General features: G+C 45.4%; 1 protein-coding gene across 7 annotated transcripts in view; it reads left to right on the top strand.

Moving 5' to 3' along the window:
* LOC140454601 (homeobox protein otx5-like) overlaps window positions 1–25,801 on the top strand; it is a 45,356-nt gene that overhangs the window by 5,885 nt on the left and 13,670 nt on the right. For 3 of the 7 annotated variants that reach the window (XM_072549468.1, XM_072549473.1, XM_072549474.1), the window contains exons 2-4: window positions 537–625; window positions 8,175–8,357; window positions 25,245–25,396. In XM_072549468.1, the coding sequence (XP_072405569.1) occupies window positions 8,261–8,357; window positions 25,245–25,396 (249 nt within the window). In that variant the 5' untranslated portion in view covers window positions 537–625; window positions 8,175–8,260. The other 4 variants (XM_072549472.1, XM_072549471.1, XM_072549470.1 and 1 more) reach the window with 4 other exon arrangements.

A 25,801-nucleotide genomic window follows, 5' to 3' on the forward strand; every position in this document is an offset into this window, starting at 1 on the left:
TTAACTCTCTCTCTCTCCACAGACCTGCTGAATTTCTACAGCAATTTTGTTTTCCTAATTTCAGATTTCCAGAATTAATCCCAGTTATTAACGGTCCCTGACACCTGTGGCGATCAGTTCTCTGGTTTGAATTGCACATGACCACCTCTCGGAGCCTCTTTGCAGTGGAAGCAAATGGATAGATTGAGGTGAGGGACGCCAGATACCTTCACACTGGGGTACGTAGTCTCGGGGTTAGAGGGGTCCACTGGATTAAATCTCTGCTGATCCTGGTGCTTGAGCAGGTAATGATTGGGTATGATGACTGCGTCAGAGCACATAGCAGTCAGATCCCACGCACTCTCCCCTCACTTCCCTTAAGCTTGTCTTTAACAAGGTTAAACCGTATTTCAGCTGCGATTAAACAGCCCTGTATTATCCCTTCACAATATCACGCTCGGTAATTCTAAGCAAACCAGTTACAAGAAAAACAAGTCTTGCCAAACGGGGTGTTTGCGGTGCCTAAAATCTCCTGTGTTATGTTTCTGTCCTTTCAGACCCGATCGCTAGAGACCGAGAGAGTCACTCTCAACGTTTACCTCCCCTCCCGAACGGACCAACTCCGCTTCCAACTCTCCAAAACCAGGTAAGTTTCAAATATCCCTCGCCTCCTGAGTCAAGTCGCTCGAAAGGTTTACTGGACCATGTTGAGAAAGGACTGAACGCGGGAAGGTGGGGAAGGAGGATGAAAGCGATTCTAAGCTTGCCCGAGATTCGATTTCAAAGCATTTTCACTGGCGAATTGCTCAGCATTGTGAGCAGTCTTGAGTTTGTGAAAGTTATGTTCACTGGCGCGACGCTCGTTCAGCCCCCTTCTGCTGGGAGTTGGTAAAGAGACGTGTAGGTTTTTTTTAAGAAAATAGACAGCTGAGTTTCTCCAGCAATTTCTGCTTTTGCTTGTGTGTGTGTGTATTTGACCAGGAAGATTGTGCTCCAGTAATTGATCCGAAATCAGTGACAAATCAATGATATGAACCGAATGGGTAAGTGGAATTGGCCGAATTTCCCTAAGTTTTTGCTTTCACAAACTTAATCGAATAACTTCCCAATTTGCATAAATTTAGACACTCTTATTGACTCTCTGTTACTGTCAGTACCCCCCACGTCCTTGTTTCTTTCCAAACAAAAACTCGCCAACATTTTGTTGCGATGCGTTGTTCCCAACGCCATTCTTAACTGTGCAAGTATTTTTAAATTTCAGTTCAACTCCACTTTCAAAAATAAATCAGACCCATTTCTGAATTTAAAATGGTTCAGGTTTATTTACAATGAACACTGTTGCACATTAGATCGCCACCCTTTACCTCAACCCTTCAAAAAGGCTGCTCTTGGTAGAGAAAAAATAAATCCATGGATCTGAAACCAGTCTATTTTCTGGGCTGCTTATTTAATTTGCCCCGTTCCTGAACGACGCAACTTTACAAACATTCCAGAATGGCTGTGAATTTGATATAAAACCCCCCAAAAGGCAAATTTATTGAAAAAAAAACAACCGACTAGTGACGGAGAATAATAACTGGAAACTGAAAATGCTCAGAATTCTAAAATGACAATTATTCGAAAACCTCATCGTGTTAAAATCCTGACAAATGTAACCAGTTAAAGTCTTAAAGCGACTGCGAAAAAAACATTCCAAGTGCGTTCGCTTCATTTATTTCGAGAGTAAATATAATTGGAATTTGTTAGAAGAAAAATTTTCTCAAGTCAAATTGAATTGACATTAGATACATAAATAAAACACAATTAAAATGAGGTTGGAAGTGTTCTGTGATGTATATATTGTATAGTCGCTCCGACTGTAAGCTTATTAGAATGTCATTAACTAAAAATAATGATCTGCCATTCACTAAAATACCTCGGACACAAATATATTTATTAAAATAAATTTGGATTAGTAATACATTTAATTTTTAAAGTTGGATTAAAAACAATTATATTTCAATAACGTTGAATTAATAATTAAATTAGTAAAATATTTGGATTGATAAATTCATTCAAATAAATTCGAGTTAATGACAAATGTATTCAAATAAAGTTGAATTAATTACAAATTTATTCAAATACATTTAGATTGATAACAAATAAATAACAATATTCTTCAAATATATTTGGATCATGCGTTGAAAAATACATACCTACATGTATCTGTAAAAATCAAATTGCCGTTGCATCTAATCTAATCGGAATTGTTTTATGTTTGGTGTGGGGATTGGTGTTTGTCGTTATATTTGTAACATGCTCCTCCTGACTCCAATGTCAGTCCCTATAGTGACAGGATGAAGTTGGGGCCCAGAGAAATGTTGTGAAGTTTTAACGCTGTAATCTCAGCGGCTCGGGGATATTATCTCAAAGGAGCACAGCGCACTGAAAACATGGTCCCTCGTCTCTTGTGTTTGACCAGACCCCTCTGACTGTGAACTCTTGATTTATTTACAAAACGCATTTTCCCCGATTTCCCAAATATTATCTCACCATAAGACCATAAGACACAGGAGCAGAAATTAGGCCATTCGGCCCATTGAGTCTGCTCCTCCATTCAATCATGGCTGATAAGTTTCTCGACCCCATTTTCCCACTTTCTCCCCGTACTCCTTGACGATGAGATCTATCTATCTACCCCCTGAGATCTATCTATCTCCGTCTTAAATATAGTCAATGACCCAGCCTCCACAGCCTCCTGTAACAGTGAATTCCAGAGATTCCCCACTCTCTGGCTGAAGAAGTTTCTCCCTTTACTCTAAGGCTGTGCCCTCGGGTCCGAGTCTCTCCGTCCAATGGGAATATCTTCCCAATGTCCAGGCCGTTCAGTATTCTGGAAGTTTCAATCAGAACAATCCCCTCCCCCCACCATCCTTGTAAACTCTGCCGTGTCCTCAAACACCCCTCAGGTGTTAACAGCAGCACTATCCGGGTTGAGTGTGAGGTGCTTTCTCTCTCTCTCTTTCACTCCCCCCAAGCCCCCCGTACATCCATACAAAGAGCTAATGTTAAAGATTGCCTTTACAAAGACTAAGGCAGCATTTATTTGATGGTGGTATATATGTGGTCGGCTGCAACTTCTTCCCTTGCATGTTGCTGCAGCTGCTTTACTCTGGAGCCCCCGGCTCCTGGGCTTTACTTTGAAAGGACAGAGTAATTGGAGAGGCGGGGATGTTTAAATCGACACCACCAACACCCCACCCCACCCCTGTCCAGCCCAGCAAACTGAAGAATCTCAAGTGCTGACAACTTCAGCGCTATATGGACGCATCGACTAGATACAATTGCCCAGGTGTGAAAGCCAATGTTTATTTTAGTTTGTTTATTAATTACACATTCTGCAGTGTCTCGTCCCTGAAAGTTAAAGCTGGGGGAGGGGGAGTTAATTTTTGCAGTTCCGACTGAGATGTGGTAATATTTTTCTGGGTTTAGCACTGCCAACTTTCAGGAGAATCACGCCAGTTGGAGATGGGGGGTGAGGGAGAGAAATAGAGATGGGGTGGGGGCAGAGAGAGATTGGGAGAGACGGGGAGTGAGGAGTGGGTAGATGTGGGAGGGAGAGGGGAAGAAAGAGGGTGAAGAGCGAGAGAAGGGGGGAGAGAGAGAACTAAGTGTGACGATCAAGTGAGAGGACAGAAATAATGGGCGAGAGAATTAGTGCGGGGGAGAGAGAGAGTGAGAAATAAGGGAGAGAAGGGGAGACGGGGAGTCACGGGAGAGAAAGGGAGACGGAGTAAGAGGTAAGCGGGAGAGAGAGGGGAGACAGGGGAGAGGACAGATAAAGATGTGGAGGAGGGTAAATGAGGAAGGGGAGACGGAGATGAGGATAAAGAGTGGGGGATGTGGAGTGAGAGAGGGTGAAGATGGGGAAGGGGAGAGAGAGGTGGGTAGAAGGGGAGATAAAGATGCGATGGGGAGGAGGGAGAGAGCGAGAGAGAGAAATTAAATACTGTCCTGTTCACTCTAAGAATAAATTTTGACAAAAAAAAACAAACGGCCAATAACGTTTCTTAATCTCGTTTTACGAAAAGGCCAATCCCCAAATGCTGACACCGTTTTTGTTTCCCAGCCTGCTTTTTTCGTTCTGTTTAAACGTCAATCCACTGTAAGCCCTCAGCACTCTGTTCTGTGGTTTACCTGAAAGTTTTGAATTGTCTTTTATCTGAAGGGGGCTGGGGGATAAATTCCATTTGTAGCAGCCCTCCCCCTCTAACATACACACAAACCCGGATCAGACAGGAAATTAACAGTCTGTCACTTAGGACGGCTGATTAGCCGCTGTAATGTAGAAAATGCGTTCAAATTCGACACGTCTCGCACATGGGGGGAGGCGCAATTTCCCTCTGGGCGGACTAGAGAGGTATTTATCCGCGAATGGACACCTCTTCCTTGAAGAGAGAGAGAGAGAGAGAGAGAGTCGGCGTGTTGCACCCTCTCGAAACCACGACTGGGTCACCTTCCCAGAATTAGAATATCATTAAGAAACGGTGGATTAATTTCTCGGGTGAGTACTGAGCTCTCTAGTCAGGTAGGAAGGCAGAATTTGCTGTCGATTGTGGTAATTGGTATTTTATCTGAAGACAGAGGTAATATTCTGTATCTTTCACGGGGGGGCATCAACAACTAATTTCAGCGAAACAAAATCGATCAATTTGTAGTCTAATTATTAATTTGTTGAGGAAACAAGTAAAGGGAGTTAAGTTTATCCCTCGGTCCTCGCCAGCTGTTGCATGTTCTGGAGCTAACTTGAAATGAAAACAAAAAAATGCCAGAAATCCCAGCGTGATCTCCAGCATTTGTTGTTTTCAGTACAGAGTCCAGCATCTAGTACTGTAATTTACTCCTTCAGTGTTAAAATGAACAGGCTGGTCTCTTTCTCTCTCTCTCTCTCTCACACACACACACACACACACACACAGATCACGTTAAGAGTATTGTGAGCAATTTTGGGCCCCAAACCTCAGGAAAGATGTATTGGTCCTAGAGTGTGTTCCAAGGAGCTTCATGATAATGGTCCCAGGAATGAAGTTAAAAATCACACAACCCCAGGTTATAGTCCAAAAGGTTTATTTGGAAGCACTAGCTTTCGGAGCGACGCTCCTTCATCAGGTGGTTAAACCTGGTGATGGAGGGGCGCTCCGAAAGCTAGTGCTTCCAAATAAACCTGTTGGACTATAACCTGTGATTTTAAAATCTGGACAGAATGGACGTTGGGAAGATGTTTCCAGTGTAGGAGATACCAAGACTCGAGGACACAGACTCAGAGCAAAGGGAAGACGTTTCAGAACTGAGATAAGGAGAAACGTCTTCAGCCAGAGAGTGGGGGGAATCTATGGAATTCACTGCTACAGAGGGCTGTGGAGGCCCGGTCTCTGAGTGTATTTAAAACAGAGATTGATAGATTCTTGATCGTCAAGGGGATTAAAGGTTACTGGGAGAAAGCGGGAAAATGGGTTTGAGAAACCTATCAGTCATGATTGAATGGCGGAACAGACTCGATGGGCCGCACGGCCTAATTTCTGCTCCTGTGTCTTACACAAACAAATCTGCAGTGTTGATGAGGATCCACACTGTCGGAATATACCTGCTCCCGCAGACCTCACGGAGCGGGGTAGATTCTGAACCAGAGTCGTCTCTCAATTAACATCTTCCTCACAGGCGAATATGTCCTGCTGGGTGGGCCAGTGCTTTTATTTTTTTGTAGCACCTTATTGTTGTTAAATGTGTCCGACCTTGCAACAAACGCTGACACAGAAAGAGCTGGACTCGAAACGTTAGTTCATTGAATCCCCACAACCACTGTGCCACCGATCCACGTGTCACCCCAAACCACCGAGCCACCTGACCTCCCGCACGTTTTGTCTTCATTGCAACAAACCTCCTCGCATTGTTAAAAATTAAAATGATGTTGTGTGATTTTTAACTTTGTACACCCCAGTCCAAGACCGGCCATCTCCAAATCACGACTACTTATCGACCTGCCCACATTGCTGTCGAAGGTATTCCCTGTCTTTGTGAAATACGAATGTTCCTTCTCTCTCCCATCCTTCAATTCGGGGAAATTTTAAAAAAGCGTCAGCTGCGATGATATTTAAAATAATCGCTGTCTCCCAAACCCTCTCAGGACGCGTTACACTGGGCTGGGCAATCCCTCCTGTCCTAGTATCTGATGGACCATTTGTCAGGCCAGACCTGCCCCAAAGTGGAACAGGACCAGCGTCTATATCCTTACAGAGTCACTCCCTAGGACACCCCAAAACCCCAGTTTTTTTAAGTTTGATGAAATCAGCGAGATTCAGAGGGAGTAACTGACACCTTAATTTTAAACGAGATCTCCAGCGTCCACAGAGTGCCGTGTTTGTCATTTGTTCTGTTTTAATCGTTCTGTTTTCAATGGGGAGATTGAAACTGCAGAGTTGAGAGTGTGTTGCTGGAAAAGCACAGCAGGTTCAGGAGCAGGAGAGTCGACGTTTCGGACATAAGCCCTTCATCAGGAATATCTCTCCAGACTGCAGCTGCAGGACCTGTTTACAAAATGGAAACAGAAAATAAAACAAAGAATCTCGGGATGCTGGAAACCAGAAACAAAATAAACAGAAATTGTTAGAGAAACTCAGCAGGTGTGTCTGTGGAGAGAGCAGAGTTAGTGTTTCCAATCCAGTGTTCTGAAGAAGGGTCGCTGGACTCGAAATGTTTTCTCTCTGCACAGATGCTGCCAGATCTTGGCAGCGAATTCTGAGGTGGTTTATTTTTAACTTAATGATTTTACTGAGAGTTAAGCGATGTTTCACATCCTCCGTCTGTTTATTTGGATGCTGCCTGAACCGCTGTGCTCCACTAATCCAGAATCTGGTTTCCAGCATCTGCAGTCATTGTTTTTACCTTATTGTTTTTACCTAGTTTATTAAAAAGACCGAGTCATATCCTTGTACTTTATTGCCTTGTATTATGTTTGTAAACAGCTACACAACCGTTACAGAATAACTATGTTGGTAGATTATGACATTATCGAGTATATTATCATTGGAACATGCGTACCCGATACAGACTGGGAAATGCCAATTGTAAAATAACAGATTACACAATGTTCCCAGTTCCAAGTGTTGATCCAGCCCAGTCCACTGCAAGTTGTGGGAGACCGAACTGGGGGGAGCTTCCCATGTTATTGCAAGGTGTTCACAAGTTCCCACACTGAATCAACAAACGATAAAGAGAAGGCGCGATGAGAGGAACGCTTTTGGAATTGTATTGATCAACATGTCTGGATCCACCTCAAACGCTGACTCATCAGTCTGTGATTGACTCAGCGACAGGAGTGGGCATTAGCTTTGGTTTGGGATTCTTTGATTTAATTATTCAATGCAAACAAGGCCAGTAGGGTTTCAAACATTTCCAAAAAAAAATGATTGTTTTCTTTTAATCTCGAGGCAATAGCCAGTCAGAGTTTATGTCCAGGTGCTAATCCGGAAGAAAATACAAAGTTGAGTTAGAATTCCCTTCTTCAAAATGCAGATTATTTCAACTTTTTTAAAAAGCAGCGGGAGATAGATTCGGACAGTCAAGGGGGCGAAAAGTTATTGTGGAAATGCAACAATATAGAGTCAAGGTTAAAGCAAGGTTATGGTTCTATTTGCGGTGGCACAGTGGTTAACACAGCTACTGTATCGTACTAGAGACCCGGGTTCGATTCCCGCCTCAGGCTAGCTGTCTGTGTGGAGTTTGTACGTTGTCTACATGGGTTTCCTCCCATAATCCAAAGATGTGCAGGTTAAGGTGAATTAGCCATGGTAAATTGCCCATAGTATTAGGTGAAGGGGTAAATGTAGAGGAGTGGGTCTGGGTGGGTTGCTCTTCAGTGTGGGCTTGTTTGGCTGAAGGGTCTGTTTTCACACTGTAAGTAATCTAATCAATCATGATCTGAATGCTCTATTCTCACATTCACAAAACAGGGAACCGTGGAGGCTGGAAATCTGAAACAATGGCAGAAAATGCTGTAGAATCTCAACATTTCTGTTGGAGAGTCAAAATGTTAACTCTGTTTTTCTCTCCGCAGGTGTTGAGTTTCTCCAGCAACTTCTGCTCTTCTTGCCTCCTTCTGTTGCTTTGTTGGTGACAATCCATTGGGTCATTCTCATCTCTCTTGTGCCTCTCTGCAGCCACTGTCCAGCTGGAGTGGGATAAATCGGAGGGACTCAGACACCAAGAGAAACCCAGAGGGTTTATCCTGGGTTAATTCACCAGCATGATGTCCTATATGAAGCAACCCCACTATGCAGTTAACGGACTGACACTCACTGCCCCTGGTATGGATCTCTTACACTCCGCAGTTGGCTATCAAAGTAAGTCTGCCTTTCCTACTTTCTTTTATCTCTCCAGATTTCGGGGGGAAAAAAAATTCAACTTCGTCAAATTATAAATGATTTCCAAATGTAAGAAGGAAAGGGATTTTAAAAACCAGCACAATTAAATTGAATTGTGACTAATTCCGGAGAGGGTGTTGGGTGAATTTTTAAAAATTTATTCACTAGCCAGATATGGGCATCATTGGCTGGGCCAGCACTTATTGCCCATTCCTATTTGCGCAAGGGTCAGTTAAGAGTAAAACTCACTGCTGTGTGTCTGGAGTCACATGTAGGCCAGACCAGGTAAGGATGGCAGTTACCTTTCCGAAAGGACATTTGTGAACCAGATGAGTTTTTCCAACAGGTAGTCATCATTAGACTCTTCACTCCAGGTTTTCACAGGATTCAAATTCCAACATCTGCCCTGGCAGGACTTGAACCTGGCTCCTCACAACATTACTTGGAGTCTGGGGATTAACAGCAGTAATACCACCGAGCTCTTCCCTCCCCTGAGCGTGCAACAAAAACCGAAATTATTGGAGATACCCAACAGGTCTGGCAACACCTGTGGAGGGAGAAACAGAGTTAATGATTGAAATTTAAAGTGATTCTCCTGCAGAATAGTTTCTGACTGGGAGGCATTAACTCGGTTTCTCTTTCCACAGATGCTGCCAGACCTGCTGAGTTTTGCCAGCAATTTCTGATTTTGATTTGGAGATGCCGGTGTTGGATTGGGGTGTACAAAGTTAAAAATCACCCAACACCAGGTTATAGTCCAACAGGTTTAATTGGACGCACACTAGCTTTCAAAACCACCTGATAAAGGAGCAGCACTCCCAAAGCCACTGTTTCCAATTACACCTGTAGGACTACAACCTGGTGTTGTGTGATTTCTAACCTTCTGATTTTGTTGAGACTCTCCCCAGTGTCTTGGCCAATATTTATTCCTCTGCCAATATCACAAAACAAAAGCAATTTATTTGGTCACTCCTATATTGCTACTTGTGGGGCTTGACTGCTGCATCCATTCCTGATTTAGAGGTGCCGGTGTTGGACTGGGGTGGACAAAGTTAAAAATCACACAACACCAGGTTATAGTCCAACAGGATTATTTGGAAGCACTAGTTTTCGGAGCGACGCTCCTTCATCACAATCATCTGATGAAGGAGCAGCGCTCCGAAAGCCAGTGCTTCCAAATAAACCTGTTGGACTACAACCTGGTGTTGTGTGATTTGTACATCTATTTCCGACATTACAAGAGTGACCACACTTCATATTCTCATTCTCCAGCATTCTCTGTTTTTTGTTTCAGATTTGCAGAATTCCGCAGAATTTTGCTTTTATTGGGGTGAATGTTCACTCTGGATATATTTGTAAGAGGGTGTGGGGTGGGATAAAGCTGTGCAGTCACTGAGTTCTCCTTTCAAAGACGTGGCCCAGACAAAATTAAGCTGATTGGCCTCTGGTCAACAATCTTTCTGTAAACCAGCTACGGATTTGTAATAAAAGGTCAAAATTGTTATTGTCTTGTCAAACCGTAGGGCCACTCTCTCATTAGAGTGAGACGGAAGGTGATGAGTTTAACCTGAGGGTCCCCAGACCTCAGGCGAAGGGAGTGTTTGAGAATAAGTCTTCTATGCTAACCTCAGCTGCTGCAAGAATTGTACTCACAAGTCTCTCTTGTATTAGCTTACCAATCCCACCCAACTTACAGTGCAATGTTAGTGGGACTTTATCCACTGCTGGGTCTCTTTGCTGAGCCAATGGGAGCATTTTGTAAGACAGTATGAGACCATTCAGCCCATTGTGCTGCTGCCAGCGATTTGAAAGATATATCTAATCAATCCCACTGATCCTGCTTTCTGCTACTGTCCCCATTGATCTGTGATTATCTCCTTCCTACAAATCTATTGGACTTCCCTTTGACATTTACCTTAGAATCCACTTACAAAGGAGCTCTGAGTCCATTCTGCCCCTCGAGCCTGTTCCACCTGTACTCAGTGGGATGATGTAAGACGTGTGATCTAACTGTGAATGGCATGGTGGCTCAGCGGTTAACATGACTGCCTCACAGTCCCAGGGGCCCGGGTTCAATTCCATCCTTGGGTAACTGTCTGTATGGAGTTTGCACGTTCTCTCTGTGTCTGTGCGGGTTTCCTCCCACAGTCTAAGCATGTGCAGGTTAGGCGGATTGGCCATGCTACACTGCCCATTGTGTCCAGAGAGTTGTGGGCTAGTCATGGAGAATGCAGAGATGTGAGTGTGGGTGGGATGCTCTTCAGAGGGTAGGATGGACCTGTTGGGTCGAATGGCCTGCTTCCACCCTGTAGGGATTCTATTTCCATGTACGCATGTTTCCCCCACATTCCCTAACACTTTCTATCTCAAAACCTATTGATCTCAATTTTCAACCGTCAGGAATATATCCTCTTTATTGATCCCTATTCCCGAGCATCTTTAAAACTTCAGTCTGGTTGTTGTTAGTCTAAATTCCAGGGGTTACAATCCCTGTTTGTGTAATCTCTCTGTAGCTAAACCCTTGAAGCCCAGGTATCCATTCTTCACTGCATTCCCTGCAAAGCCAATCCATCCTTCCTGGGATGTGGTCCCCAGGACAATAAGGCACAGGAGCAGAAGTAGGCCATTCAGCCCGTTGAGTCTGTTCCACCATTTAATGTGATCATGGCTCAGAACTGCTCACAATGCCTCCAGGTGAGGTTTAACGAGAGCTTTGTTTACCTCTAGCATGACGTCTACCTCCTCATATTCCAGTCCCTATCTATAAAGGCTGGAGTTCCTTTGGCATTTGTAGTTATTTTCTGTAATTGTGCCTGACATTTTAACAACCGCTGTACGTCCTTGGACTCTCCCTGGGCCCTCAGCTGTTTCTGAATTTTCACCAATTACAAAGCATCCAATTCAGGTCCATACTGAACGGCCTCACATTTGTCAAATGCCAAAGTTTTATCCCATTCACTTCATCTATAGTTCATTCATGGGGATGTGGTAGTGTTGAGGCAATGTCACTGGACGCAGAGGCCAGGTTACTGTCTGAGGTAATGGGTTCAAATTCCATTATAGCAGATTGTGAAATTTGAATTCAATCCAAATCTGAATTTCAAGCTATTGCAACCATCGTCAATTGTGTAAAAAAAAAAGCCATTTAGTTCTCGAATGCCCTTCAGGGAAGGAAATCTGCCATCCTTAGCCAGTCTGGCCTATCTGTGACTCCAGACCCACAGCAATGCAGTCGACTCTTAATCGGATTTGAGGTGAGTGATAAATGCTAGCCTGCCCACATCCTGTGAATTTAAAACAAAACCTCCACCTATCATTGGCACATTTGAATGCTTACTTTACTTATCTAAGTTATTAGTGAATATAAACAGATATAATCTGTTCTTGAATACACATTCTCCTGTCTATTTAAGCACCTTCCCCTTTATCATATCTCCTGCCTCTCGGCCAGTTTCTGAGCTAGATCAATCATTTGCCTTCACTTCATGGAAGTGAGATACTGAAATTGCATGATCGTCATATTGAATGGTGGAGTAGGTCCGAGGGGCCAAATGGCCGACTCCTGCTCCTATTTTCTCTGTTCCTATGTTTTTCAAGATAGGTTCTGGAAGTTTATAAAACTGATAGTAGAAAGAACCTTGACAATTTGCAATCCCATTGACCTTTTTCAGCCTGAGGTGGGATTTGATTGGCTGCTGCCCATGGGCACTTGGCTCAAGGAATTCAACGGATGAATGCATCCAATCATTTTTATAAGGCTGACAAAACGTGTGCCTTTATTTCATGGGGAGGGCCAGGCAAAGAGTTTTTGTCTCCCTTGATCAATTGTGACTTTGGGACAGGTGGAAACTCTGCTCCAGTTGTTCTGGCTAGACCCCAACGGCAGGAACAATATTCAGTTGAGGGACAGACCTCAGGAGTATCCTGCAGATTTGCAACAATGATACTGAGTCTGAAAGCGTTCAATTATGAGGACAGGTTCCACAGAAAAGCTTTGTGTCGAAGATTAGGGGAACATCTAATTGCGGTGATTAAGATGATTAAAAGATTTGACAGGGTGGATGGAGAGAAACTATGTCCTCTGTTGAGGAATTGTGGTATTGTTTTATACTTTAATGGAATGTAGGTTTCATTGAGTAAGGCCAGCATTTAGAGTCTTAGAGTTATTACAGCATGGAAACAGACCCTTCAGTCCATCTAGCCCATGCTGACCATGTTCCTAAACTAAACTAGCCCCACCTGCCTGCGTTTGTCCCATATCCTTCAAAGCCTTTTGTATTCATACATTTATCCAAATGTCTTTAGTGCCTCATCCCTAATTGCCCATTGAACAGAGTGTCTCCTTTGACTATTTCAGAGGGTAGTTAAGAGTCAACCATATTGAGGTTGGTGTGGAGTCCTATGTAGGCCAGACCAGGTCAGGATAACAGATTTCCTTCCCTAAAGGACTTTAGTGACCCAGACGGGTGGAGGCAGCTATTAACAAGAGTTTCACAGATATCAAAAATCAAGCTAGCTTTCAATTCCAGGATTAATTTATTAAATTTGAAATTTTGTCAGTTGCTGTGGAGGGATTTGAATGCATTTATCCAGGGCACCACCCCCTGCAAGTTCCCCTCCAAGCCATTCACCATCCCAACTTGGAAATATATCGCCTTCCCTTCAGTGTCACTGGGTCAAAATCCTGGAATTCCCTCCCAACAGCATTGTGGGTCCATACATCATGTGGACTGCAGTGGTTCAAAGAGGCAGCTCACCACCACCTTCTCAAGGGGCAATTAAGGATGGGCAATAAATGCTGACAGAGACATAGAGTCATAGAGGTGTACAGTGCAGAAACACACCCTTTGGTCCAACCCATCCATGCCGATCAGATATCCTAGATTAATCTAGTCCCATTTGCCAGCATTTGACCCATATCCCTCTTGACCCTTCCTATTCATATACCCATCCAGATGCCTTTTAAATACTTTAATTGTACCAGCCTCCACCACTTCCTCTGGCAGCTCATTCCCTACACACACCACCCCCTGTGTGAAAAAGTTGCCCTTTAGGTCACTTTTAAATCTTTCCCTCTCAGCGATGCCCACAAACAATGAATGAATAGCAAAAAAAACAAAATACCTGGGTTTCTAGCCCAGTGACATTGCCACTACACCATTGTCTCCCTGAAAGGGATAGGATGATCTTGTCATAGTCGTAATATTACAGCTAGGCCATCCTGGGGAGATTTCCAAAGGGGAGGCTACAATTAAAGCTGAGTCCAAGTTTCCTTTCATTGGAGACATTTCACAGAAGGCTGACTGGGATGATCCCGAGTGGGATGGAGGGAAGGTCTCATGAGCAAAGGGTAAACAGTTTGGAACTCTGGAGTTAAGGAGAATGGGAGGTGATCTCATTGAATCCTTTTGGATTCTCCAGGAGCTTGACAGGGTCAATGCTGAGAGGATGCTCCCCCTCATGGGAAGGTCTCGGACCAGGGGGCACAGTCTCTGAATAAAGGGGCACCGATTTCAGACTGAGATGGGGAGGAATTTCTTCCCTCAGAGGATTGTGAGTCTTTGGAACTCCTTGCCACAGGGGTCAGAGCCCTTGTGTATATTTAAGGCTGAGAGAGATTCGTGATCAGTCGGGAGATTCGAGGGTTATGGGGAAAGTCGATGTGAGGAATGTTGGATCAGCCATGATCCTATTGCATGGGGGAGCAAGCTCAAGGGGCTGAACAGCCTTCTCCTGCTTCTATCTCTTATGGTCTTATCGAGCTGTTGAGGTTTAGACTTAATAGAAAGTGCCTCCCCAAAAAGACTGATTGATCTTGGTTGGGTCAATGTACTATGGTGTGTAGAAATGAGGCAGCAAAAGGGATTTAAATGTCTAACTAGCCCTGTCTTGTTCGAGTGATGGGACAGGGCTGAATGGCCTCCTCCTGGCCCAATATCATGATTGTACGCGAGGGGCTTATGGAGGGCCTTGAGAGGCTCCATCTATTGGTGGATCTGTGCAGTTGCAGGCACGACTGTGTACGACGAGGCTTGGAATTAAAGAGCAACACCTGCATTTCTGTAGAGCCTTTCGTGGCTGCAGGATGTCACAAGTCACTGTACTGCCAAAGACATACTTTCTCACTGGATTTTCATGGATGTTTAGAAGAATGAAGAGGGATCTTAGAGAATCCTATAAATTTCTAGCAGATCTGGACAGGTATGAGGTGGCAGGAAGGGTGTTCCTGATGACTGGGGAGTACCAGAACCAGGGGGCCATAGTCTAAGGATACAGGAGTAGACCATGTAGGACTGAGATGAGGAGAAATGTCTTCACCCAAAGTGTGGAGAGCCTGTGAAATTCTCTGTCACAGAAAGCAGCTGAGGCCAAATCATTGTCTGAATTCAAGAGGAGTTAGATATAGTTTACTTACAGTGTGGATACAGGCCCTTTGGCCCAACAAGTCCACCCCGACCCTCCGAAGGGCAACACACCCAGACCCATTCCCCTACATCTATCACTACGGGTAATGTAGCATGGCCAATTCACCTAACATTTTTGGAATGTGGGAGGAAACCCACACAGACACGGGGAGACTGTGCAAACTCCACACAGACAGTTGCCTGAGGCAGGAATTGAACCCAGGTCTCTGGCGCTGTGAGGCAGCAGTGCTAACCACTGTGCCACCGCGTTCTCAGGGCTAAAGGGATCAAAGGGTATGGGGGAGAAAGGGGGAACACGGGACTGAGGTGGACGATCAACCATGATCAAACTTAAGGCTCGAAGGGCCGAATGGCCTACTCCTATTTTCTATGTCGACATTGTGAGGTATGTGAGCGCTGTTGTAATCTCAGGGATGGAAAAGCCCAGGTGTGTACAGCAAGATACCACAAGCAACAACAGGACCATGACCACTCAAGCTGGCCTCATGATGTTGGGTTGAGGGATAGATATTGGCCAGGACCCATTCTGGGACAAACACCCCCTGCTCGTTTTCCAAACCCTAGTCATTTAAGGTGTGACAGATGCATGAGTAAGTGGGGAGCAAAGGGATACAGATACTTAGGAATTGAGCGATAAGTTTAGACCGTGGATTTGGATCGGCACAGGCTTGGAGGGCTGAAGGGCCTGTTCCTGGCTGTAAAGTGTCTTTGTTCTTTGGTCAAGGCACTTTTTCTGACGCCCTAACTGACTGACTGATGCATTGTTATCACATACTGAAAAACAGTGAAAAGTATTGTATTCTGTGTTCTCCAGGCAGAGCACACGATACATTAGATTAGATTCCCTACAGTGTGGAAACAGGCCCTTTGGCCCAACAAGTCCACACCGACCCTCAGAAGAGTAACCCACCCAGACCCATTTCCTTCTGACCAATGCTAACAATATGGGCAATTTAGCCTGGTCAATTCACCTGACCTGTACATCTTTGGACTGTGGGAGAAAACTGGAGCATCCAGAGGAAATCCATGCAGACATGGGGAGAACGTGCAAACTCCATACAGACCTAGGCTGGGATCGAACCTGGGACCCTGGTGCTGTGAGGCAGCAGTGCTAACCATTGAGCCACTGTGCTACAAAGCCCATCATGATAGCAGAGCAGGGTGCAGAATACAGTGTTACAGTCACAGAGGAGGTACAGAGAGAGAGAGAGAGAGAGAGAGATCGGAATTCACATTAAAGAGGCCTGTTCAAAAGTCTGAGGGAAGAAGGTGTTCTTGAATCTATTCGTACATGTATGCAATCTTCTGCCTGATGGAAAGGAATATAACAGGGGTGGGAGGGGTCTGTGATGATGTTGGCTTCCTTCCCAAGGCACTGGGAAGCATAGATGGAGTCAGTGGATGGAAGGGTGGTTTGTGTGATGGACTGTGCTGTGTTCATGACTCTCTGTGGTTAAAGGCAGCCCTCCCCACCCTGCGGCACTCCCTCAGTGTTGTAGTTGAGTGTTGGACTTGGTTTATGTGCATAAATCCTGAATAAGGAGAGCTGGGGTCATGTGGAGAGTTGAGCTGATAATGGAGCCCCACCGTTCCGTAACCTGACACATAAAATCCCAATGAGATCACCAAGCTGAGCCATCTGTGTGATGGGGCTGCTATTCAGCGGCGGGTTCCCCTCAGGTTTCATGATGAAGCTTTAACAAATGACAGAGAAAAGAATTACTAATCTGCTACTGTCCAACTTAAACTATATCCCTTTAAACCCCCAAAAATACACACTTACACATACACACAAACAGGCACACACACACACAAAACAGACACTCACACACACACAAACAGACACACACTCTCACACACACATTCACACACACACACACACACAGACACTCACACACACAAACAGGCACACACACACGGACTTTCATACAAACACACTTACACACACAAACAGGCACACACACATGCACTTTCACACAAACACACTTACACACAAACAGGCACACACACACACAAAACAGACACTCACACACACACACAAACAGACACACACACATACAGACACATTTGCACACAAACACAAACAGACACACACACACACACACACACTCACGCACACACACATACAGACACACTTACACACACAAACAGACACACACACACACACACACACACACACACACTCGTTCACAAATAAAATAGACAAAAAAATTGATTGTTCCACATAAATATTATAGATGGAAAAACCATAGACAGGGAGCACAATTCTGAAGATTGAGCATGGGTTAAATTGTCTCAGCTCCTTCATCTTTCAGCAATGATTGCATGTTGTTGTCTATCAAACAATAATCATTCCTCACTTTGAGAGTTAATCCGGATCACATGGGTCGTTTCTTGTTGGCATTCGTTGTTTTAACATCCGGAGGAAGGGATGTGTTCCATTCATACCCTCTGGTTGTCCTTTTTAGCATTTGTAGCAAACTGCAGCCCCTCCAATCCAAAGGCTGTTGCCAAACAGGCTTTCCCTTAACCCAGGGGCTCTTGGTGCCTCTCTATAACAAAGTATACCCTGCATTGCTTTGAAAAGCAACGCTGTCTTGCACATAGCTAAAAAGGGTGCAGCACTTAATTTTTCCAAGTTGAAATATTCACCTGGCATTCCAACACCAAAGCAGTCCAAACTACATGGTCCCTTATTCTAGATAAGTCAAAATGGTTGGTTATATTTTTTGTCTTTAAAGCTGAATAATATGTATAGAGTGAGCCTTGAATCAAGGGGCAACTTTGCCACCTCTCAGTTGGAAACATAGGGCCATGGGCCCCCTCAAGACAATCCTGGGGCAAATGGGAACCAGAAATCCCATCTCTGGCTTGACATCCATTGAGGCTGTAGGGAGTAGGTTTGCTCGCTGAGCTGGAAGGTTCATTTTCAGACGCTTCGTCACCATACTAGGCAAATGAACCTTCCAGCTCAGTGAGCAAACCTACATCCAGAACCTCAACCTGAGCTACAAATCTTCTCAAAGGCAATCATTGTCATTGATTTTTATTTCTCCTGGGTGATGACATGTATATTTACACAATAAGGATCACAGAATCCCTACAGTGTGGAAGGAGGCCATTCACTCCATTTAGTCCACACCAACCCTTTGAAGAGCATCCCATCCCCTACCCAATCCCTGTAATCCTGCTAACCCACACATCCCTGAACACTATGGGGTAATTTAGCATGGCCAGCCCAGACTAACCTGCACGTCTTTGGACTGTGAGAGGAAACCCATGCAGACACGGGGAGAAGGTGCAAACTCCACGCAGTGAGTTGCCCGAGGCTGGGATCAAACCTGGGAGCCTGGTGCCGTGAGGCAGCAGTGCTAACCACTGAGCCACCGTGCCACCCTATGAACATCCATAACCAAACAGGTAAAGCTCCTCCGATGACTCACTCCTTTTGCCAAAACGATTTTTGAGAAAAGAAACAGTTGCATTCCCATATCACCTCGACTTCTAGTCCCATCGCCACAATGCCTTGCAGTTAGTGACCCTCTCTGGGTGGAAGTGACCTGCTGCAGTACAGGAAATTCAGCAGCCAGTTTGCACACAGCAAGCTCCCAGGTGTAATAATTCCAGCTAATCTGTTTATTTCAGAATAAGGAGGGTGATATTGCCAGTGGACTAGCAATCCAGATAAATCTCTCCCCCTTCTGCCCCCACCCAGCCTGATATTCAGGAGCATACGAACTAAGAGCAGGAGGTAGGCCATTTGACCCATCAAACCTGCTCCCCCATTCAATAAGATCGTGGCTGATCTTTTCATAGACTCAGCTCCACTTACTCAACCTCTCACCGTAACCCTTCGTTCCTTTCCTATTCAAACATCTCTTTAGTTAAAAATCTCACAACACCAGCTTATAGTCCAACAGGTTTATTTGAAAGCACTAGCTTTCGGAGGCCTGCTCCTTCATCTTTAACTTTGTACACCCCAGTCCAACACTGGCATCTCCAAATCACAAATCTCTCTTATCTTTGCCTTAAAAACATTAAATGAGGTAGCCTCAGCTGCTTCACTGGCTGGGGAATTCCACAGATTCACAACCCCTTGTGTGAGAAATTTCCTCTTCAACTCAGTCTGAAACCCTCTCCCCCTTTTTTTGAGGCTATGTCCCCTCGTTCCAGTTTCACCCACCAGTGGATCAGCCTCCCTGCTTCGATCGTATCTATTCCCTTCATTATTTTATATATTTCCAAATAATTTCTCGTCATTCTTTTAAACTCCAATGTATATACTCCCAGTCTCTCCTCATCAGCCAAACTTCTCAACTCTGGAATCAACCTGGTGACCTGCACCCCCTCCAGTAAGGAGGCCAAAACTGCACACAGTACTCCAGGTGTGGCCTCTACAGCTATAGCAGAATCTTCAAATCCCATCATCCCAATTTAAATCTAGATTACTTACAGTGTGGAAACAGGCCCTTCGGCCCAACAAGTCCACACCGCCCCGCCGAAGCGCAAACCAACCATACCCCTACATCTACCCCTAACCTAACACTACGGGCAATTTAGCATGGCCAATTCACCTGACCTGCACATCTTTGGACTGTGGGAGGAAACCGGAGCACCCGGAGGAAACCCACGCAGACACGGGGAGAACGTGCAAACTCCACACAGTCAGTCGCCTGAGGCGGGAATTGAACCCGGGTCTCTGGCGCTATGAGGCAGCAGTGCTAACCACTGTGCCACCGTGCCGCCCACTAATGAAACAAAATGGCAGGAATAAATAACTAATCCGCTCGCTATGTGTACTGACAGTGTAAACATTAGCAATTGTTCTGAAAGCCCACCTGGATCACTAATGGTCTTTTCGGAAAGGAAATCTTTACCCGGTCCTGCCTGCATGTGACTCCAGAGCCTGGAGATGAACCACCCTCCGATAGGACCCAGCAGACCTCTCTACTCAACTAGTGACACTGACATCCCAGGCGTGAAGAGACAAAAATGGCCAGTAGCACTGACCCCCTGATTGCAGCTGAGCCCCACAACTCCCTCATTGGCTTTCTGCTCCAACTGACACTTTCCATTCCTGTGTAAAGCCATGAGCTTGTTTATTTCAAACAGATTAGCCATTGGGAGGGTTGTAAATAAAATAATAGGGGATTATTATAGAAAGCCAGCTATCTCCAGCATCACAGTAATCCTTCTATTTGACCATTTTTATGTTACTTTGCCTTAATTCCAAACCCTGAACCTTCAGCCAATTCCATTCCAACCAATTCTCCCTAATGTTTCATTTTAATATTCACTATTGTTTTAAAAAGTGCTTTCACTGATGCATTTTCACAAATATATCAGCTTTTACATCGTTCGGACAGAATGTTTCACTCACTCCTGTTTGTGGGAGATTCAGTTTCATTCCCATTCACATGCTGTTCACCACGCGCACACACACAGTCTCGCACTCACAAACACACACACACATACAGACACATACACACACACTCACTGACCAACACACACACATTCACAAACACACTCTCAAACACACATACTCTCACAACCACACAGTCTCACAATCACATGCACTCACACAAATATAACACACATACAATCTCACACTCACTCTCTCACACTCACTCTCTCACACACACACACTCTCACAAACATACACCTGCACATACACACACTTGCTGACATTTTCACACAAACACTCTTCGTTCACGCTTGTAGATATTGTCACTCGCACCTCACTCACTAAAACACTGAGAGACTTACACATCCTGTCATTTTTCCTTCAAATGCCACTGATTCAGAAGAGAAATTGGAATCTTTGTCACTAAAGCAGGCCAGTTGGCTGAAAAACTATCCAGCCTAACCCCAGTTATTCAGTTTCCAAGCCTATAGCTGGCAGCACTTCGAGGCTTCATATGAAATATTTTAAAATGCAGTAAATGTTTCTGCTGCTACCATTGTTTCAGGGATTGAGTTCAGGCTGCCCAAACTTTCCTTGTGGTGTAAATTCCTGAAATCCTGGCAAGCTTCTCTGTACCCTCTCTATTGCAATCCCCCTTGTTTCTGTAATACGATGACCAGAACTGGACAGAGTACTCTAGCTGCGACCTAACTGGTGTTTGACATTGACTCTATTGAATTTATACAGTCCACAACCAGTTGTTCATTTTAACTTCTGCTTGTAAACATCACTCATAAAGTCACTCGCTTCAATTATCTCGGTAGAAGCTTAAATGATTCACACTTACACACACAAGAGAACGTTTTTCACACTGAGTCGGAAACAATGTTATTATGAACTAAGCTTTTAATCATTTAACATCAACAACTAGACAAAGGAAGCAAATTATCCATTCATTATCTGTAATTTATTCTGAATATCAGTTAAGCAATCTCGATGCAGCTTTGCCCAATTATACGTTTTAAAATAAAGCAGCGATTCATGTATGTGCTTAGTCAAATGAACATATACTGTTTTTAAAAAACATGCATTTGTATCACTCTTTCACAACTGCTGGTATCCCAAACAACTCGACAGCCAATGAATATGTTCTGAAGTGTTGTAGAGTAGGAAATGCTGCACACAGGGATAATTCGTGAAAGGAAGGAGACAGAGAATCCGGATTATTGGCAGGAATTCTAATTTGCAGGATGAGACAAGATCCTGCAAGGATCTGTGATAGGGCCTCAGTTAGTCATCGTATTCATTAACAGATTAGAACGAGAAACCAGATTTATCAGAGAGTTGACAGTATCAACTGTGTTGTGGCAGTGATTAAAAAAATTACAAAGAGGTATCGACAAAGGAAGTGGCTAAACCTTGAGCAAACAGATTTCAACATGAGAATTCGGTTTGATTGACATGTGTACTTAAGTGCAGGGTACACTGAAAAGTTTACAATATAAAGTTTACAGCATCATCTGAGATACAAGGTACTGAGGTACAAAATCTTAGGTAAAGAGTAGAGAAATAAAGAAATAAGTTAAAAGTTCACCGTTACAGGTCTTGTTGGGATAAAGTAGTGCATACAAAATTACATTAAATGTTCCAGATTAAAATCCTTCTTTAGCCAGGGGCCTGCAGTCACTTCACCCTGGGCATTCCCCATGAGGTATTGATCTCTCTCTCCTCCCGCACTGACTTCGGTCTCTCTCTCCCCACACTGGACTCCATCTCTCTCTCCCCTGCATTGGGATTGATCTCTCTCTCTCCCTGCACTGGGCTCATTTGTTCTCTCCTCCCACAGTGACCTCGCTCTCTCTCTCTCCCCCTGCACTGATCTCGATCTCTCTCTCTGCTCCCACACTGGACTCGATATCTCTCTCCCCACACTGGGCGCGATCTTTCTCTCTCCCCACACTGGACTCGATCTCTCTCTCTCCCCGCATTGACCTCGATCTCTCTCTCTCTCTCTCCCCACACTAGGCTCGATCTCTGTCTCCCTGCACTGACTTCGATCTCTCTCTCCCTCCTCACCGACCTCGATCTCTCTCTCCTCCCATACTGGACTCGATCTCTCTCTCTCTCCCCGCACTGGGCTCGATCTCTCTCTCCCTCTGTACTGGACTCGATCTCTCTCTCCCCCTGCACTGGACTCGATCTCTCTCTCTCCACACACTGGGCTCGATCTCTCTCTCCCCGCACTGGACTCGATCTCTCTCTCCCCCCACACTGGGCTCGATCTCTCTCTCCACACACTGGGCTCGATCTCTCTCTCCCTCCACACTGATCTCGATCTCTCTCTCCCTCCGCACTGATCTCGATCTCTTTCTCTCCTCCCATACTGCGCTCGATCTCTCTCTCCCTCCGCACTGGACTCGATCTCTCTCTCTCCACACACTGGGCTCGATCTCTCTCTCTCCCTCCGCACTGACCTCGATCTCTCTCTCCCCGCACTGACCTCGATCTCTCTCTCCCTCCGCACTGGGCTCTATCTCTCTCTCCCTTCGCACTGGACTCGATCTCTCTCTCCCCACACACTGGGCTCGATCTCTCTCTGTCCCCGCACTGACCTCAATCTCTCTCTCCCCCCGCACTGGGCTCGATCTCTCTCTGTCCCCGCACTGGGCTCGATCTCTCTCTCTCTCCCCGCATTGGGATTGATCTCTCTCTCTCTCCCCACACTGGGCTCAATCTCTCTTCTCCTCATTGGTCTCTCTCTCTCGTTCCCTGTGCCTCTGAACTGCTGTCTCATGGAGAAGGGTGAGATGACTATGTTCCTCTTTAGCATGGTGGTTAGTATTTTACCTGTCATAGGAGAGACCAGCGTTCAGTCCCTGGACAGGAAAGATAATGATTTTAATGGTTGGAATATTGTGAACAGTCTGGTCACCTTATCCTGGCTTTGGGGAAGGCCCACTCAGTGTGGAGGGACTGTCTTATGAAGATAGTTTGAGTGGGTTGGGCCTGCACTCTTTGGAGTTGAGAAGACTACGAGGAGACCCTATTGAAATGTTCAAGATTCTGAGAGGATTTAACAAAGTGGGGATGTGGGCAGATTATTTCCCCTTGTGGGAGAGAGGCTAGGACCAGAGGGCATCACCTCAGAATAAGGGGTCGCATATTGAAGATAGAGAGAGAGATGAGGAGGAATTTCTCATCAAATTTCACTCTGAGAGGAGTGAATCTCTGTTATTCTTGACCACATGGGGCATTAAAGGGATGTAAGGCTGAGATTGAGAGACTTTTGAAAACGTGCAACATCCCGAGAGGACCTGACCGTGTGGATGTGAAAATGATGGCAAGTGGCAAGTGGGGAGTATTCCCTCACACTCCCGACTTGTGCCTTGGGGAGTCAGGAGGTGAATTACTTGTTGGTGGTTTCCAAGTGGGGTGGCACGGTGGCTCAGTGGTTAGCACTGCTGCCTCACAGTACCAGGGACCTGTAAAGGGATGTGCAGGTTAGGGTGGATTGGCCGTGCTAAATTGCCCCATAGTGTTCAGGGATGTGCAGGTTAGGGTGGATTGGCTGTGCTAAATTGCCCCATAGTGTTAGGGGATGTGCAGGTTAGGGTGGATTGGCCATGCTAAATTGCCCCATAGTGTCCAGGGATGTGCAGGTTAGGGTGGATTGGCCATGCTAAATTGCCCCATAGTGTCCAGGGATGTGCAGGTTAGGGTGGATTGGCCGTGCTAAATTGCCCCATAGTGTCCAGGGATGTGCAGGTTAGGGTGGATTGGCCGTGCTAAATTGCCCCATAGTGTTCAGGGATGTGCAGGTTAGGGTGGATTGGCCGTGCTAAATTGCCCCATAGTGTCCAGGGATGTGCAGGTTAGGGTGGATTGGCCATGCTAAATTGTCCCATAGTGCCCAGGGATGTGCAGGTTAGGGTGGATTGGCCGTGCTAAATTGGCCCATAGTGTTCAGGGATGTGCAGGTTAGGGTGGATTGGCCGTGCTAAATTGCCCCATAGTGTTCAGGGATGTGCAGGTTAGGGTGGATTGTCCATGTTAAATTGCCCCATAGTGTTCAGAGATGTGCAGGTTAGGGTGGATTGTCCATGTTAAATTGCCCCATAGTGTTCAGAGATGTGCAGGTTAGGGTGGATTGGCCGTGGGAAATTGCCCCATAGTGTTCAGGGATGTGCAGGTTAGGGTGGATTGGCCGTGCTAAATTGCCCCATAGTGTTCAGGGATGTGCAGGTTAGGGTGGATTGGCTGTGCTAAATTGGCCATAGTGTTCAGGGATGTGCAGCTTAGGGTGGATTGGCCATGCTAAATTGTCCCATAGTGCCTAGGGATGTACAGGTTAGGGTGGATTGGCCGTGGGAAATTGGCCCATAGTGTCCAGGGATGTGCAGGTTAGGGTGGATTGGCCGTGGGAAATTGGCCCATAGTGTCCAGGGATGTGCAGGTTAGGGTGGATTGGCCGTGGGAAATTGGCCCATAGTGTCCAGGGATGTGCAGATTAGGGTGGTTAGGATTACAGAGAGAGGATAGGGAGCTGGGTCTGGATGGGATCCTGTTTGGAGGGCTGGTACAGACTCAGTGGGCCGAATGGGCCTCTTTCTACATTATAGGGATTCTAAGTGGAACATGGGAGGGAGTGTAAATGATGCCGGTGTTGTTTGGTTTAGGTAGATTTCACATCCACACCTTCCTGGTGAGGGGGATCTCTGTGCCTTCCTGAATCAATCTTGCCAGTCACAAGGGCCAGGACCTCCCATGACCTGCCTGACACCTGCAGGACATCTGTGAGGTGATTCCACCGCTGTCCTCAGAGTCACCTGCCACAACTGAATTCCAGGCAGAGGAAGGGGGACAGACTGTGTTGTGAATTGGCTCAATCTTTACTAGATCTTTACAAAATGATAAACACTCGTTTGGAATTGGGATGGAAAGATCTCGGATTGTTTTCAGTCAGCATGTGTTCGGATCGCGTTCACTTCAGCGATCTCTTGAAAACCGATGTAATAGTGTTGGTTCATTTGACCGCAGCCACTCCGAGGAAGCAGCGCAGGGAGAGAACGACCTTCACAAGAGCGCAGCTCGATATTTTAGAAGCTCTCTTTGCCAAGACCCGCTACCCTGACATCTTCATGCGGGAAGAGGTAGCGCTGAAGATCAATCTACCCGAATCCAGGGTTCAGGTAAAATCAGCACAAGATCATTTTTAAGCCAAATTCAGAGTCTGGACTGTCAACTCTTCCAGGATTGTTCTGGAGGTTTCTGAGAAGGAAGGTTCATTTCAATCAACCTCCAGTACTTAAAAAATAAAATTGTAATTTAGTTTTTGAAGACTTTTATGTATTTGCTGTAAAAATGTCAGAGAGAGGTGATTGGGTAAAGGCAGTTTAATTGAGAGTGGCCTTGGAAGGGAGAGGGTTAAACCTTCAATTAAGTTTTTAAAAAGTCATGCACGGGACGTGGTCTTCTCTGCCTAGGCCAGTGTTTATTATCCATCCCCAATTGCCCAGAGGGCAATTACGAGTCAACCATACTGTTGTGGGTCTGGAGTCACATGTAGGCCAGACCAGGTAAGGATGGCAGATTCT

Source organism: Chiloscyllium punctatum, chromosome 29 (genome assembly GCF_047496795.1).
Source record: "Chiloscyllium punctatum isolate Juve2018m chromosome 29, sChiPun1.3, whole genome shotgun sequence".
Taxonomy (NCBI): domain Eukaryota; kingdom Metazoa; phylum Chordata; class Chondrichthyes; order Orectolobiformes; family Hemiscylliidae; genus Chiloscyllium; species Chiloscyllium punctatum.